A 14,681-nucleotide genomic window follows, 5' to 3' on the forward strand; every position below is an offset into this window, starting at 1 on the left:
GGCTCAGCAGGATTCAGTAATCTGCTTTTAAATGTTACAATAGGGATTTAAATTTGGAGTTGAAGTAATTGCATCTCACTACTCTAAGTTAATTGAACATCAAGCATTAAAGGAGATGATCCTTTCTGAAAGTAAACCAGTTCTTAAAGGATCCTTGGAGTATATATACTTGGGGATCCCATTTAGAGTAATGCTTCTGTTAGCTTGGTTGGTCATAGATGAATTGCTGTCTTCAGGAATTTTCCATCTATTCTAAGCTCCAATATTTTAGCTATTAGTATATTAATATTGGTATAATTGATGAAGCCCTTAAATATACAAACCAAGGTTTTCGAAAAGTAGATTTCTCAAATGTGATTTTAGGTCTTAACACTAAAATAAGTTAAGGCCTTGGCAGTCAATTATACAAATCAAAATTTTAAAGTGTATTGGGAATTTACAAATTTCAGTCTATAGTTTGTTGATAAGTAGTAAGCTGTACCATGTTTTATTGATTTGTATTGAAAAGAGGTTATATTTGAAATGAACATTTCTAAGTATGCCTTCACTTTTTATATTAATATGAAATTTAATATTTTCTTATTTAAATTATTTATTATTTTGACGAATGGGTCGTTTTTTAAAAAATCCATACCAAAATACAAATGCAGAAAAGAGAATTTAGTAATCTCTAGGAGAAGAAATTCTGAACTTTTAGGGGAAAGTAGTATATGGCTTATTCTGTTAATATGTTGAGTATTTGAATTGTTAGCAGGTAAACTGAAGCACACAGCAATTTTTAACAACTGTAGTCTATTTCATGAAGACAGGTAAGTCTTTTTTGGCCAACCCAATAGATTTCATGACCAGCAAGCAAATTTATCATACTTTCATTTAGAAAGTGAATTTAACCATGAAGGTGTATGGTTCTCCCTCCTCCACACACCATTTTTAGTTGCATAAAGCACTCGTCCTGGTCCCTATCTTAATGTCCAGGTAGTCTGCATCTTTAGAAATATTGATATCAACTGGAATAAGATTACTTTTGCAAATATAAAATGCATCAGATTACCCATTTAAAATAATTTGAAACATTCGATAGTAATTTTTGCTCTACAAAAGTTCTGCTTGTTTGAACCTTTTGCCTTGCTTATTTTAAAACTATTTATGAAGTTTAACCCTTAGCTAATTTTTGTCATAGATATTTATTACACAAATTGATTTTTTTATTTATGTGAAGTTTTTTTTAATTCACTTGTATTGGTCCCATCTGAGAAACATTTGTGTGTAAATTTGGTATGATAGAAAAGGTCACTGACCAAATTCCAGTTTGCATAGTTTATTGACCAAGTGGTCATAAAATCCTCATACGTTTTGCATGACAACCAAGAAAAAACGACAAACCCACCCTTCCTTTTTAAGACTCCCGTTGTGTATGGCTTCGTTGCTCATAGTGATGCCATATGCACACAGGGTTTTTTTCTCATCAGAATTTAACTATTTTAACTTTTTGTTATGGAACCGCCATGTACTTACCACTCAGTTTCAATCAATTCTGAATTTCTGATAAAGCTTGTTTGCATTATACCCTATACACTCCTCTCCCTCATTTTTCTGAAACAAATCCCAGGCATCATATTATTTCCTCTATAAAAATATCTTTAAATGTTAAATACTCCTTGACCTCAAGTATCCAGTAAGTGTTCATATTTTCACTTTCCTCAAAAAGTGTCTTTTTTTTAGTTTTTATATGTATCTTCATCTGCCTTTTATTTGCAAATTTTTCATGAAGTCTTTGGATTCTTAAGAAAATAGTTAATTCTAAATAGAAGGATAACAGTTATTTTCTGGTTTGTAATCATTTTTCTTACCTGAATTTATGGTACATTTGAGAGTCATTGTCTCTCATCCAAACTCATGTATTTATTCTTGAGCCTGCATAACTAGGACGGAGGTACCATTACAGAGATAATGAAGTGAGGAGATAGGTCTAGTTTTCAGACAGATGGTGATAATAAACATCCTTTGAATTCTACTTGGCAAATGCCAAGCAGGCAATTGGAGATAAAGAACTGAAGTAAGGAAACAGAGGTTTAAATAGATAATAGAGGATACCCTAGGATTATAGTCCCTCTGTTAGAAACTTTTGTGTTAATTATTGTTTGAAATAAGTGGACTACAAACTGTGATTGTTTTTTACTCTATAGTTCATAGGCATTACAGTTTTTGCTGAAGGGAATTTTGCCCCTGTGTATTTGTTACTTTTTTCAGTCATTGTTTAATCTCAGTCACTTAGACCCTTAGAAATGAAAAGTTATTCTGTGTTACTTTGTCAAGTAGTTCTAGGGTCTTCACCTTTGACATTAGCCTTTCTTCTGCTAAGACATGCCTGTAAGTTTGGCTTGATCATAACTTGCCTAGAATTATAATTTAGGCTTACCCTTATTAGATTTAGATTCTGAAATAAAGGAAAGGGAAAAGTAGTTATAATCTAGGTTTGTCATAAAAGCTAAACCAACAGTGGATCTGCACTTTCCATAGTTTTAAAAATACAGAATTACACAATATGAGGAATCTGAGAAATCCTTTAATCCAGATGTTCTTAACCACTTTGTAATTCATGAACTTCTTTGAGAACCTAATGAAAACCATGAACTCTCTCTCCTTAGAAAACTGAACAAATTTATATCCAGAATTGTGCATACAATTTCAAGGGATTTATGGTTACCCCACCCAGGTCTATGTATGAATGACCTGACTTGAAAATCCATGGATTACAAATTAAGAGATCCTTTCTAATCCAAACCCTTCTTTTTAAGGTGAAGCTGAAGCTCAAAGAGGTGACTTGTTACCTATAAGCTACATACTTAGAGCCAAGAGTGAGCCAAGAGCAACCCTCCAGATGTTCTTAATAAGGAAGATTTCGTCTGTCAGGTCATTCTTCACCCGTTGAGATCTCAATGAAGGCTACTTGATGACTAAATGTAACTTTTGAGATGCCTACCATCCTGTTAGGTAAATGGATATGGTAAAATGTAGTATGTATATATATATATTTTTTAATTTATTTTTTGGCTGCGTTGGGTCTTCGTTGCTGCACCCAGGCTTTCTCTAGTTGCGGTGAGCGGGGGCTAGTCTTTGTTGCTGTGCGCGGCCTTCTCATTGCAGTGGCTTCTCTTGTTGCAGAGCACGGACTCTAGGCGCACGGGCTTCAGTAGTTGTGGCTCGTGGGCTCTAGAGTGCAGGCTCAGTAGTTGTGGCGCATGGGCTTAGTTGTTCCGCGGCATGTGGGATCTTCCTGGACCAGGGCTCGAACCCGTGTCCCCTGCATTGGCAGGCGGATTCTTTTTTTTTTTTAATTGAAATATTCCTAATGCTTTTTTAAAATTATTTTTATTGATTGATTGATTTTTGGCTGCGTTGGGTCTTCGTTGCTGTGCACGGGCTTTCTGTAGTTGCGGCGAGCGGGGGCTACACTTCATTGTGGTGGGTGGGCTTCTTATTGCTGTGGCTTCTTTTGTTGCGGAGCACAGGCTCTAGGCGCCCGGGCTTCAGCAGTTGGAGCACGTGGGCTCATTATTTGTGGTGCACGGGCTTAGTTGCTCCGCAGCATGTGGGATCTTCCCAGACCAGGGATCAAACCCGTGTCCCCTGCACTGTCAGGCGGATTCTTAACCACTGCACCACCAGGGAAGTCCCAGCAGGTGGATTCTTAACCACTGTGCCACCAGGGAAGCCCAAAATGTAATATTTTATGTGTTCTATTTTTAATTATCTTTTACATTACCTGGCTTGATATAGAAGACTAAAACTTGGATTGATGAGAAGTCAGAAGACACAGTCTGAAGCCATTGTTTCTGAAATAAGTGTTACATGAAGTTTGGTACATAAAATCATATAGCCATGCTAAGTGGGAACTTGAAGTGTGAGCAGCACAGGGTGTGGGTAGTAAAGTATCAAAAAATGAAGTTACAGAACTAAGGAGAGGTAAGTATAGAATTGTGAGAATTTAAATGTGTAGGGAGTGGAAGGACCTTAAGCAAGGGATTACTGAAAACTCACTCTGGCTGCTACTAGAGGATAGATTTAAGGGTGTCAAGAAGAGGATATTAATGCAATATAGTCTCAGGGATGGTTAGAGCCTGAACTAGGATAATGATGGTAGTAGGGATAAAGAAGATTGGAGAGATTGCAGATGTATTTAGGAACTAAAAACAGCAAGACTTGACAGTTGACTGATAAGGTAAAAGAAGACAGTTGTCTAGAATAGCTATCAGGTTTCTCTACTTGAGATGACTAGGTTCAATTTTAAATATGTTGAAAGTGAGTGCCTTATGGGATGTTCAGGTGATGTGCAGAAGGTGGGAACATGACACTTTCGGGGGGACGTTTGGTCAGGGCCTACATTTGGGACTCATCAGCCACGTAAGCTGTAGTTAAAGCAAGCAGTGCAGAGCCAAAGAACAAGCTTAGAGGCTACTAACATTTAAGGTGCAGCAAGAAAAAATGCATTTGTGATGGAGGCAGGTGAAATGATTAGAAGAGTCTGGGAAGAATCCAGAACTAAGGGATTAGAGAGTTTCAAGAAGATAGAGAGCAGCACGTGAAATGCCACAGTAAGACTGAGACTGAAAAATGCTTGATCCCGCCATTCAGGATGTAAATGGTAAATTTTAGCGAGAGTTGTTTCAGGGAGGATGAGAGCAAAGCCAGATTGTGGTTGAGTTGAGAAATAAATGAGAATCAGGGAGAGTGGCAAGGGCAGGAAGAGAGACAACAGAGTACTGAAATGCTGAGTAGTGAAGCTAGAGAGAAAAGCAGATAATAAAGGGCCTAAAAAGCCATATTTAAGAGTTTGGAAGGGCTTTAAACAGTAAATATCCTCAGGGTTGTGGTTCAGAAAAAGCACTCACTGGCTACGATGTGGAGGATCGTGAAGATGCCAAACTGCATTATTTTTCCCAGCAGCACTCAGCTGCACAGCAGGAGTGACTCATCAGTGAGCCAGGGGCGGGAGTTTGTTGGGGGGATAGTTGAAGAGCTGGATTGAGAGAAAATTGAAGGATCAAAGTTCAGAGGTCTCCATGAAGTGGGAGAGCAAGTAGAATGAGAGTGGCAGAAGTGGAATAGTGGAGTGATAAAGTCAGAGAGAGGAGTGTGTGGGATTTCTGAGGTAGAGTGGTTCTGGAAACCAGGTAGGGAACGTGACCGTAGGAATGAATGAATCAAGTGAACAGGCGGAGTTTGGTGCTGCAGAGATGAAGGAATTACAGGCTACATTCTGCACTCCTTTCCTGAGCTTAAAGCATTGGATTCTACCTCTTTTTTTCCTGTCATACTGTTTGTCTTGGAGATCACTTGGTATTGGCACTGGTTCGTTATTTTTAGTTTTTGCAAATTCAGTCATTTTACAAGTATTTGCTGAGTGCATACTATCAGCAACAAACTGTGCTGGACCCATTGGCAACAAGCTTGTGTTTCTAGTGGAAGAGATAAGAAATGAACCACAAAGTACACAATTATACAGTTATTAAGTTACAGTTGAAATGAGTGCTTAAAAGGAAAAGTAACAGAAATTATGAGAGTATGTAGCACTAAAATAGTCTGGAGGGCTGAGGGAGACAAGAAAGTCTTCCTTCTCCAAGTGAAACTAATCCTCGGATAAAGCCTGACATGTAATATATATAATAGATACCAAATAATGTTGGTTGAACCACTGATGATAAAAGGGAAAACTTCTCTTTTTTTTTTTGTTCCCAGCAGTTCATTCCTTAGGGACATGATGGTTGAGCTCTATAAAGTCTGGGGGGAAAAAAATTAGATGAAAGAAGGGGATGCAAGGAGAATCCCAAATTGATGACACGGCATATGCAAAGGGCCTGAAGAAAAAAGAAAAGCACGTATCGCTTAAAGCTTTGCAGTTCCTGTGAATGGCAGAGAAAAAAGAGTAATGATGAAGCTGATGAAATAGATGGGCCAAATCATGCTTTTGTAGGCCATGTTAAGGATGTCCTATGAGCAATGGGGAGCCATTAAGAAATTAAGATAGGTGGGAAGTGGAACAGGGATTTGCTTTTGTGAAGTCAGATTTGCATTTTTAATTATTTATTTTTAAATTTATTTTATCTCATTTTATTTTGGCTTTATTGGGTCTTCATTGCTGTGCACGGGCTTTCTCTCTAGTTGTGGAGAGTGGGGGCTACTCTTTGGTGCTGTACGAGGGCTTCTCATTGCGGTGGCTTCTCTTGTTGCAGAGCCCAGGCTCTAGGCACACGGGCTTCAGTAGTTGCAGCATGCAGGCTCAGCAGTTGTGGTGCACAGGCTCTAGGGTGCATGGGCTTCAGTAGTTGTGGTGCACGGGCTCAGTCGCTCTGTGGCCTGTGGGATCTTCCCAGACCAGGGATTGAACCCGTGTTCCCTGCATTGGCAGGCGGATTCTTAACCACTGCACCACCAGGGAAGTCCAGATTTGCATTTTTTAAAGAGCACTGACAATGATCTGAGAGGGACCAATAACGCCCTGTGGAAGGTGATGATGATAACTCTGGCTGGGGTGGTGGTGGTAGAAGGAGAGAAGTAGCCTTATTTGTAGAAGTGGTTAGGATGTTTAAGTTGGTCACATAGCTTTTGGTAGGCTAAAATAATGGCCAACAATTAAAAATTAAATTGTAATGAGGAGAGAACAGGTGTGAATTTCCTTAGTAAGTTTTGATGAGTGAGACAAGTATTCCTGGGTAGATATCCATATAAAAGATAACATGACTTACCCCTGATTCATCTGGAGGACAGCCCATGAGGAATAACCATGATTTGAAGTGAGGAAAGGAACCAAAAAAGAGAAAAATAGTCTTGGATAGCTTAAAACTGTCAACTGAATCTTTAAAATCCTGCTTTTTATACAGTTCAGAGTAATTCCAAGATAAAGATTTTAATGAGACAGGCTTTTAATATAATTACAGGCAACCACTCTGATTTCTTTGTGTAGTTAACATGCATATTTCTAAAGAATATACTGTTGCAATTTATTAACTCTGGAACTTAGATATTGAATTATATTATGATCTATTGACTTTTTTTAGTTTATTTTTGCGGCACATGGGATCTTTGTTGAGGCATGTGGGATCTTTTGTTGCAGCGTGCAGTCTTCTCTCTAGCTGTGGCATGCAGGCTCTAGAGCACGCGGGCTTAGTTGCCCTGCGGCATGTGGGATCTTAGTTCCCTGACCAGGGATCAAACCCGTGTCCCCTGAATTGGAAGGTGGATTCTTTACCACTGGACCACCAGGGAAGTGCCCTATTGACTTTTTTATGATAGATAAAGACTTGGCTCTTATAGTCTTTCCCTCTCCTCCCAGTATGGATATCACTATTTTTAATAAGCATTTATGTAATATAAAACTATGTAAATATTGTTCGATCAGAGCTAAGTTTACTATGAATACATTTCCTTTATTGTATATTCTTGTTTTCCTTTTAGTGAAATTGCTTTGCTTTTTCACTTACATAATTTCCACATAGAGCTCCAAAAGAATTACAGATTTCTTTCATATCATTCATTTGAGTCTTCTTCCCCCTGCCCCTCCTGCATTCCTCCATCAAGAAACTCCTTCCTGGAGCTGTTCTTACTTTTGCACCAATCTGGACCGATTTTTCAGGACTGCTGCAAAGATGTTCTACCAGACTTTTTCTGCCTCTCTTCTGGTAGGATCCAGAACCCATGTCTGGAACCCAAAACTTCCTCCATTTTGCTTAAAAATGTTCAGTTTGCTTGAGCATATCCTGCAGTAGTTTCCTAAGAATGGACACATAAGGACAAAATTTTCGAATCATTAGATGTCTGAAAATGTCATTATTTTCACCTCATGGTTGATAGCTGGGTCTAGAATTCTAAATTGAAATTTTTCCCTTTGAAAGTATTTTCACCGTAATCTAGTCTGTATTGTTGCTGTTAAGAGGGCTGCTACCATACTGATGATTATTCCTTTGTTTATGACTTGTGCTTTCCTGCTCTAGAAACTTAGGATATTTTCTGTATTTCTCATATTGTAAAATTTCACTATGATGTTTCTTAGTGGATCTCTTTGTGAAATTCATTCTACAGGGCATGTTATAGACTTTTGATCTGTGCTCTTAGCTATGGAGAATTTTCTTTGATAATTTCTTCCCCTTGGTTTCTTCTCTCTATAATTTCTTTTTTTTAATTAATTAATTAATTTATTTATTTATTGGCTGTGTTGGGTCTTCATTGCTGTGCGCAGGCTTTCTCTAGTTGCGGCAGGCAGGAGCTACTCTTTGTTGTGTTACACGGGCTTCTCATTGCGGTGGCTTCTCTTGTTGTGGAGCATGGGCTCTAGGTGGACAGGCTTCAGTAGTTGTGGCACATGGACTCAGTAGTTGTGGCTCACAGGCTGTAGAGCGTAGGTTCAGTAGTTGTGGTGCATGGGCTTAGCTGCTCCGTGGCATTTGGGATCTTCCTGGACCAGGGATCGAACCCATGTCCCCTGAATTGGCAGGCGGATTCTTAACCACTGCACCACCAGGGAAGCCCCTCTCTATAATTTCTGTTAGTCAGATATTATTCTTCCTGGACTGATCTCCTCAGTTATGTTTTTTGCTTTTTTTTTTTTTTTTGGTCTTTTGAGTCTATCTTTGAGAGTTTTTCAAGTTTATCTTCTAACTGCTATTAAAATTTTTATTTCAGCTATATTTTAAATTTCAAAGAGTTTCTTCTTGTTCTCTGATTGCTCCTTTCATACAGTAACTTGTTTTATTTTATGAATGCAACATCTCATATCTATCTGTCAGATTAAAAAGTAGCATTCTCGCCATTTGGAGGCCTGAGCTCAAGCCACAGCCAATGCTTCACATGTTCAGATTTAAGGAGGCTGATAAATCACATTCCTCACTCCTTGGAGTTCTGATTAGAATTATACACTGAAGTCAGATAGAGATAAAACTAACAGCTTCATTGTCAGTAGAGCCAGAGTAGAGAACATATTGTAGCCTGGACCGGCAACCACAGTCCAGCTTGCTGCCATTTGCCCCAAATCTAGACACCCATCCATCTGCTGGTGGAGTGCTCTGCAAAGCAAACATTTAATCTACTTAGCTTCCTGGAGTAGCTGCCCCTCACTCGTCAAAAGCCAGAAGTAGGGACAAAGAGACCACACATATACTTGGTGAATGCATGTATACTCGTTTTTAAAATGGGAATCAATTGATGTTGAACTCTTGCCACTCACCGGTAAGAAATATGTCTTCTCTATTAACAGAAATGTGAGAATAGGGCTTCCTCTGTCATTGCCTGAGCCTTCCAACTTGTTAGCTTTAAAAAACCACTTGTTCTATTTCTTGCATGATCTTTTTGTCTGTTATTTTGCTCATTTAATTTTGACTCTCCCTTTCATGAAAAGGGCTTTCTCTTTGTGTCAAGTGATGCCTAACTGTCCATTCAGGTTTTTGAGCAAGGTACTAGAAAGTTTATTGAAGCTCTTTATTGAAGCTCTGAACGTTTATAGGTGGATTTCATCTGGTGAGCTCCACTCTAGAGCAGTGGTTGGCAAACTTTTTCTCTAAAGAGAGTCAGAAAATAAGTATTTTAGGCTTTGCAAGTCACATGGTCTGTGTAGCAACTATGCAACTCTGCCACTGACGAGCAAAAGCAGCGTAGATATCATGGGAATGGATGGGCAGGTTGTCTTTCAGTAAAACTTTATTTACAAGAACAGAAAGCAGGCCAGATTTGCTGATCTCTGCTCTAAGGTAATCAGATGGGAAGTTGGACTCCTGCCTCGGGCATAGCTACTGGGAGCTCTTTGCACAAGGGATACAGAGATGAGTTGCAACTGTTCTAAGACTTACACCATGATTGTCTCACTGAGTCCCTTTTTGTGCTTGTCAGCTCTGTATCTTAAATTCACTGTTCATCACTATCCTCTTCTGCACAAATTCTATTATGGCTTCCTCACCCTCTTACACCTCCTGTGACTTCTCTCCTCCGGTGATATCTCCTCTCCAATTCTCTTCGTTTGTGTTGATTTATACATTTAAAAATTCTTTTATTATCCTCTCACTTAGGTCTTAGAAGGAATCAAGATAATTTATCGAACGGTAAAATATTTTATCATTTTAAAATTCTTAACGCTGGTTATTTTAATTAGCTTGTTTTTACCTTTACTGACTGAATATATTTTAAATACTTCTTTTTAAATTAGTATCAGTTTTTTAAAAATCCTACATAAAATTTTCCCCTTCAACTAGGCTACTCCTGCCATGGAAGTTGGCCCTAGGCCCCATATATATAAATTCATTCCTAACCTACACACCAACCTTAACTAACAAGGATTCTTTCCTCTCAGATGTTCCCCAGATTCAGTATTTGTATGAAAAAATGAAAGCATTAGTTTCCACTAGGGTCACCTTAATGACACAGAGTCACAGTCCAAATGCTGAACACACACGAAGGGTCAGGGTATAAGCAATGCTTAAAGGAAACTGGAGTTCTGGAGGGCTACCAATGTGACTTCTGCAGAATTCCTCTCTCTCAGATTTCCTCAGTAAGGTCCAAGGTTTGATTTCTTGTAGAAAAGCTAGCAGGACACAAAGCGTGGTACATAATTATTTGAATTGTTGAGAAATAGAAAAGGGTATAAGCTATAATGGCTTTTCGTGAATTCATCAAACAAACACTTGAGCATATACTATAGGCTAGAAACGGAGCTGAAGTAGGAAAGAAAGAAAGGCTGAAGTTGGTGTTTTTAAGCCAGGTCCATGGATATAATTTCTTGGCAGAAGTTTTGTGTTTGAGCTTCCTTTGCTAACAGATTCCAAACTCAGCCAGAATAAAGAACAGGACACTCAGATGTGGCTTTAGTTTAGATATACATGATACTAAATGCTGTATAACATATTTTCTAATGAAAATGTGAGCAAAATAATATTGTTTTGAGAAATTGGGGAATCCTTTTGATAACTGGAGGTATTCCCAAGCATGGTAAGTGCTTGAAATCTAGATATGGAAACTGCTTCTTTTAACCCTCGTTTGTTTGGAAGGTGTGCAGTCTAGACCCTTCCTTGTAAGGCTGTTTCCTGTGTCAGGCACACTACAAAACTGTCATACTGCAGTTTTTTGAAGACTAAGAGAACATATTCAGGCTAGAGGCTGGAGACTGCCTAGGACCATCAGTCTTCTGCTGACATGCTCTACCCTCCTTCAGTCCTTATTTTCAGGTTTGCTGTACGGGTGTAAAATTGACTGAGACCAAGAAAAGACTTCCACTTGCAGCTATGACAGAGTAACTGGCACATGACTAGCCTGCATGCCTTAACCATAAAATTGGACAAAACATGTGAGGCAACTGCTTTTAGACACTGGACAGCAGCATGCAGTACAAGACGGTGATCCCCGAGGGAAGGGAAGCTCACGAGGTAAGTCTCATAAATGCTTGGCTCTCTGCTTTAAGGGTATTATCCCGACTCCAGCATAACGAGCTATGTCCAAGCAGACCACAGTGGTCCCACTGAGCTGACAAGGCAGAGATCAAAGTGCAGGGTAGTAGCAGTGCCCAGACTCTGCAAGGCACCCAAAGCATCCAACTCTTTTTCTTCCTCCAAGGCTTTTCACGATACAGGGCAGAGGACAGAAGACCTGGCCCACGTGGAACATGTTTTATTTAGAAGTTCAGGATTAGTGGAAGGTGGCTGGTTCCCTTTCACTCTTCAGCCAAGCCCTACACAATTTTAGGATATCTTTTAAAATGGGAGTTCATTATTGAGCGTCTCTGGTGAGAGTGTGATTTTCTTCACCTCAATGAAAGAATTTTTTTTTCCTATCAGGTTTACCCAGCGAAGGTTGTTTCTCAAAACTCAGGGGGTAAAGGATGAGGCAAGACAGAAGATTTTTATTGAAAGAAGCTTAAATATTATACAAGCTTGGCTTGAAAGGTACTGTTTATTTCATCATTTAAAAAATTATACCTAAAGATAATAAGTCAAATGCAAAAACATATAAGACATCTATAGTTAACCCCTTTCCCTTGAAGGCAAACTTATTGAGAAATGTTTATTTTTCCTCTTAAAATGTCTAATCCAGGTAATAATATGCCTGCAGGTGGTATATTCACATTGCTTCCTTCATTGCTTCTCTCCCTTAAACCCACAAATCTTTCAGAACTGCAACGCTGAGTTGCTGGCCTTTGCGTGGAAGCAGAGTGACGTTCAGGTCTTACAGGTCCAGGGCCCAGTGGACAGACGGGCTCTTGTCCTCCACACTGGCCACCATATCTTCAATGGCATCCCAGTCAAGCTTGCTGAGGATGCTGCCCGTGCTCTCAGACAAGCCGTCCGTGCCACACACCCCAAAAGGAGGCTCTGGCTTTTCTTCAGTTGGTGATGAGTCCTATCAAATTGAGAAAGACAGTAAGTTGTGGTCCTAGCCTGAGAAAAAATAAATGGAACATGAACTAAATTTTCCGAAGATTCTAGAGCTGCTCATCCACCAAAGCCTGAAGGAAATATGAAGGGAAGCAGGGCTGTGGTTGCCCAGCACATCTGGATTGGCAGTGGGCTGAGTGAACACCACCTGACACAACAAGATTCTGGCACCAGGTCTGAAGAGTGGGCAGAATAGATTTTTATATCTATAGTTCAATGATCTGTTCTTACATTTTTGTTGTTGTGTCTTGTTTTTTGAGTCTTTTTTTTTTTAGGTTAAAAAGAAAATACAGTCAAGGAAAATTCTGAATGATAAATGCTGGAGTACTAAGCCAAAAGTGTAGATGCTTTGAATCGCTACTTCAAACTGACCTAATAATCTTTCAGTATGTCTACATCCCACTAAATAAATAAATAAATAACAAAAAAACCCTAAAGAACACAAGGAATCACTAGGCAAACTGGAACCTGGAACAACGTGTACCTGTAGAAGGGAACTGTGACTCTCATAGAGAATCGCATGGATGTCTGAAGGTACCATCCAGGGGCTCACCACAGTCTCCTCTCTCTCATACTCTAAACATACCTCCTTGGTTTGAGGTGCAAGACCAGCACTTGTGTGATTTTTTGTACACCGCAGACAGGGAGCATTAGACCCTTTCAAGGGAAAAGAACAATGCATACATTAGAACTGATTCATTTATAAGTTTGTTACTTACAGTGCCTTTTATCATCAAACCCAAGGCAGTCACACCTTACCTAATATTTGAATCACAAGGTCTGGATATGGTTGGCTTTAGGGTTCTAGCAATTCCTGTTCTGTCTGTGTGACAGAAGGAAATTGAATTCTGGCCACCTCTTTTGTTTTGTTTTACTTTTTATTTTATATTGGAGTACAGCTGATTAAAAATGTTGTGTTAGTTTCAGGTGTACAGCAAAGTGATTTAGTTATACATATACATGTATCTATTCTTTTTCAAGTTCTTTTCCCATTTAGGTTATTACAGAATATTCAGCAGAGTTCCCTGTGCTATAGTAGGTCCTTGTTGGTTATCTGTTTTAAATATAGCAAGCGTGTATACGTCAATCCCAAACTTCCAATCTATCCCTCCCCCCGCCCTTCTCCCCTGGTAAGACTCATGCTCTCTAAGTCCGTGAGTCTGTTTGTTTTGTAAGTAAGTTCATTTGTATCATTTTTTTTAGATTCCACATATAAGCACTATCATATGATATTTGTCTTTCTCTGTCTGATGTACTTTGCTCAGTATGATAATCTCCAGGTCCATCCATGTTGCTGCAAATGGCATTATTTTATTCTTTTTAATGGCTGAGTAATATTCCATTGTATATATGTACCACATCTTCTTTATCCGTTCTTCTGTTGATGGACGTTTAGGTTGCTTCCATGTCTTGGCTATTGTAAACAGCACTGCAATGAACACTGTGGTACACGTATCCTTTCGAACCATGGTTTTCTCCAGATATATGCCCAGGAGTGGGATTGCTGGATCATATCGTAGCTCTATTTTTAGATTTTTTAGTAACCTCCATACCATTCTCCATAGTGGCTATACGAATTTACATTCCCACCAACATTCCTTTTCTCCACACCCTCTCCAGCATTTATTGTTTGCAGACTTTTTGACAATGGCCATTTTCACTGGTGTGAGGTGATATCTCATTGTAGTTTTGATTTGCAATTTTCTAGTAATTAGCAATGTTGAGCATCTTTTCATGTGCCTCTTGGCCATCTGTATATCTTCTTTGGAGGAATGTCTATTTAGGCCTTCTGCCCACTTTTTGATTGGTTTTTTTTTTTTTTTTTGATATTGATGAGCTGCATAAGCTGTTTGTAAATTCTGGAGATTAATCCCTTGTTGGTCACATTGTTTGCAAAACTTTTCTCCCATTCTGTGGGTTGTCTTTTGGTTTTGTTTATGGTTTCCTTTGCTGTGCAAGTTTTTGAGTTTAATGAGGTCCCATTGGTTTATTTTTGTTTTTATTTCCATTACTCTAGGAGATGGATCAAAAAAGATATTGCTGTGATTTATGTCAAAGGGTGTTCTGCCTATATTTTCCTCTAAGAGGAGTTTTATAGTGTCTGGTCTTAATTTAGGTCTTTAATCCATTTTGAGTTTATTTTTGTGTATGGTGTTAGGGAGTGTTCTAATTTCATTTTTTTACATGTAGCTGTCCAGTTTTCCCAGCATCATTTATTGAAGAGATTGTCTTTTCTCCACTGTATAGTCTTGCCTCCTTTGTCACAGATTA

At 38.9% G+C, this 14,681-nt stretch overlaps 1 protein-coding gene across 9 annotated transcripts in view; it reads right to left on the bottom strand.

Moving 5' to 3' along the window:
• Window positions 1–11,858: 11,858 nt before the first annotated feature.
• CPLANE1 (ciliogenesis and planar polarity effector complex subunit 1) overlaps window positions 11,859–14,681 on the bottom strand; it is a 133,161-nt gene continuing 130,338 nt past the window's right edge. For 7 of the 9 annotated variants that reach the window (XM_007192192.2, XM_057539758.1, XM_057539764.1 and 4 more), the window contains 2 exons: window positions 12,895–13,067; window positions 11,859–12,375 (listed from right to left, as the gene is read on the bottom strand). In XM_007192192.2, the coding sequence (XP_007192254.2) occupies window positions 12,202–12,375; window positions 12,895–13,067 (347 nt within the window). In that variant the 3' untranslated portion in view covers window positions 11,859–12,201. The remainder of the gene's footprint in view (window positions 12,376–12,894; window positions 13,068–14,681) is intronic. The other 2 variants (XM_057539763.1, XM_057539761.1) reach the window with 1 other exon arrangement.

The sequence above is a fragment of the Balaenoptera acutorostrata genome, chromosome 2 (assembly GCF_949987535.1).
Source record: "Balaenoptera acutorostrata chromosome 2, mBalAcu1.1, whole genome shotgun sequence".
Taxonomy (NCBI): Eukaryota; Metazoa; Chordata; class Mammalia; order Artiodactyla; family Balaenopteridae; genus Balaenoptera; species Balaenoptera acutorostrata.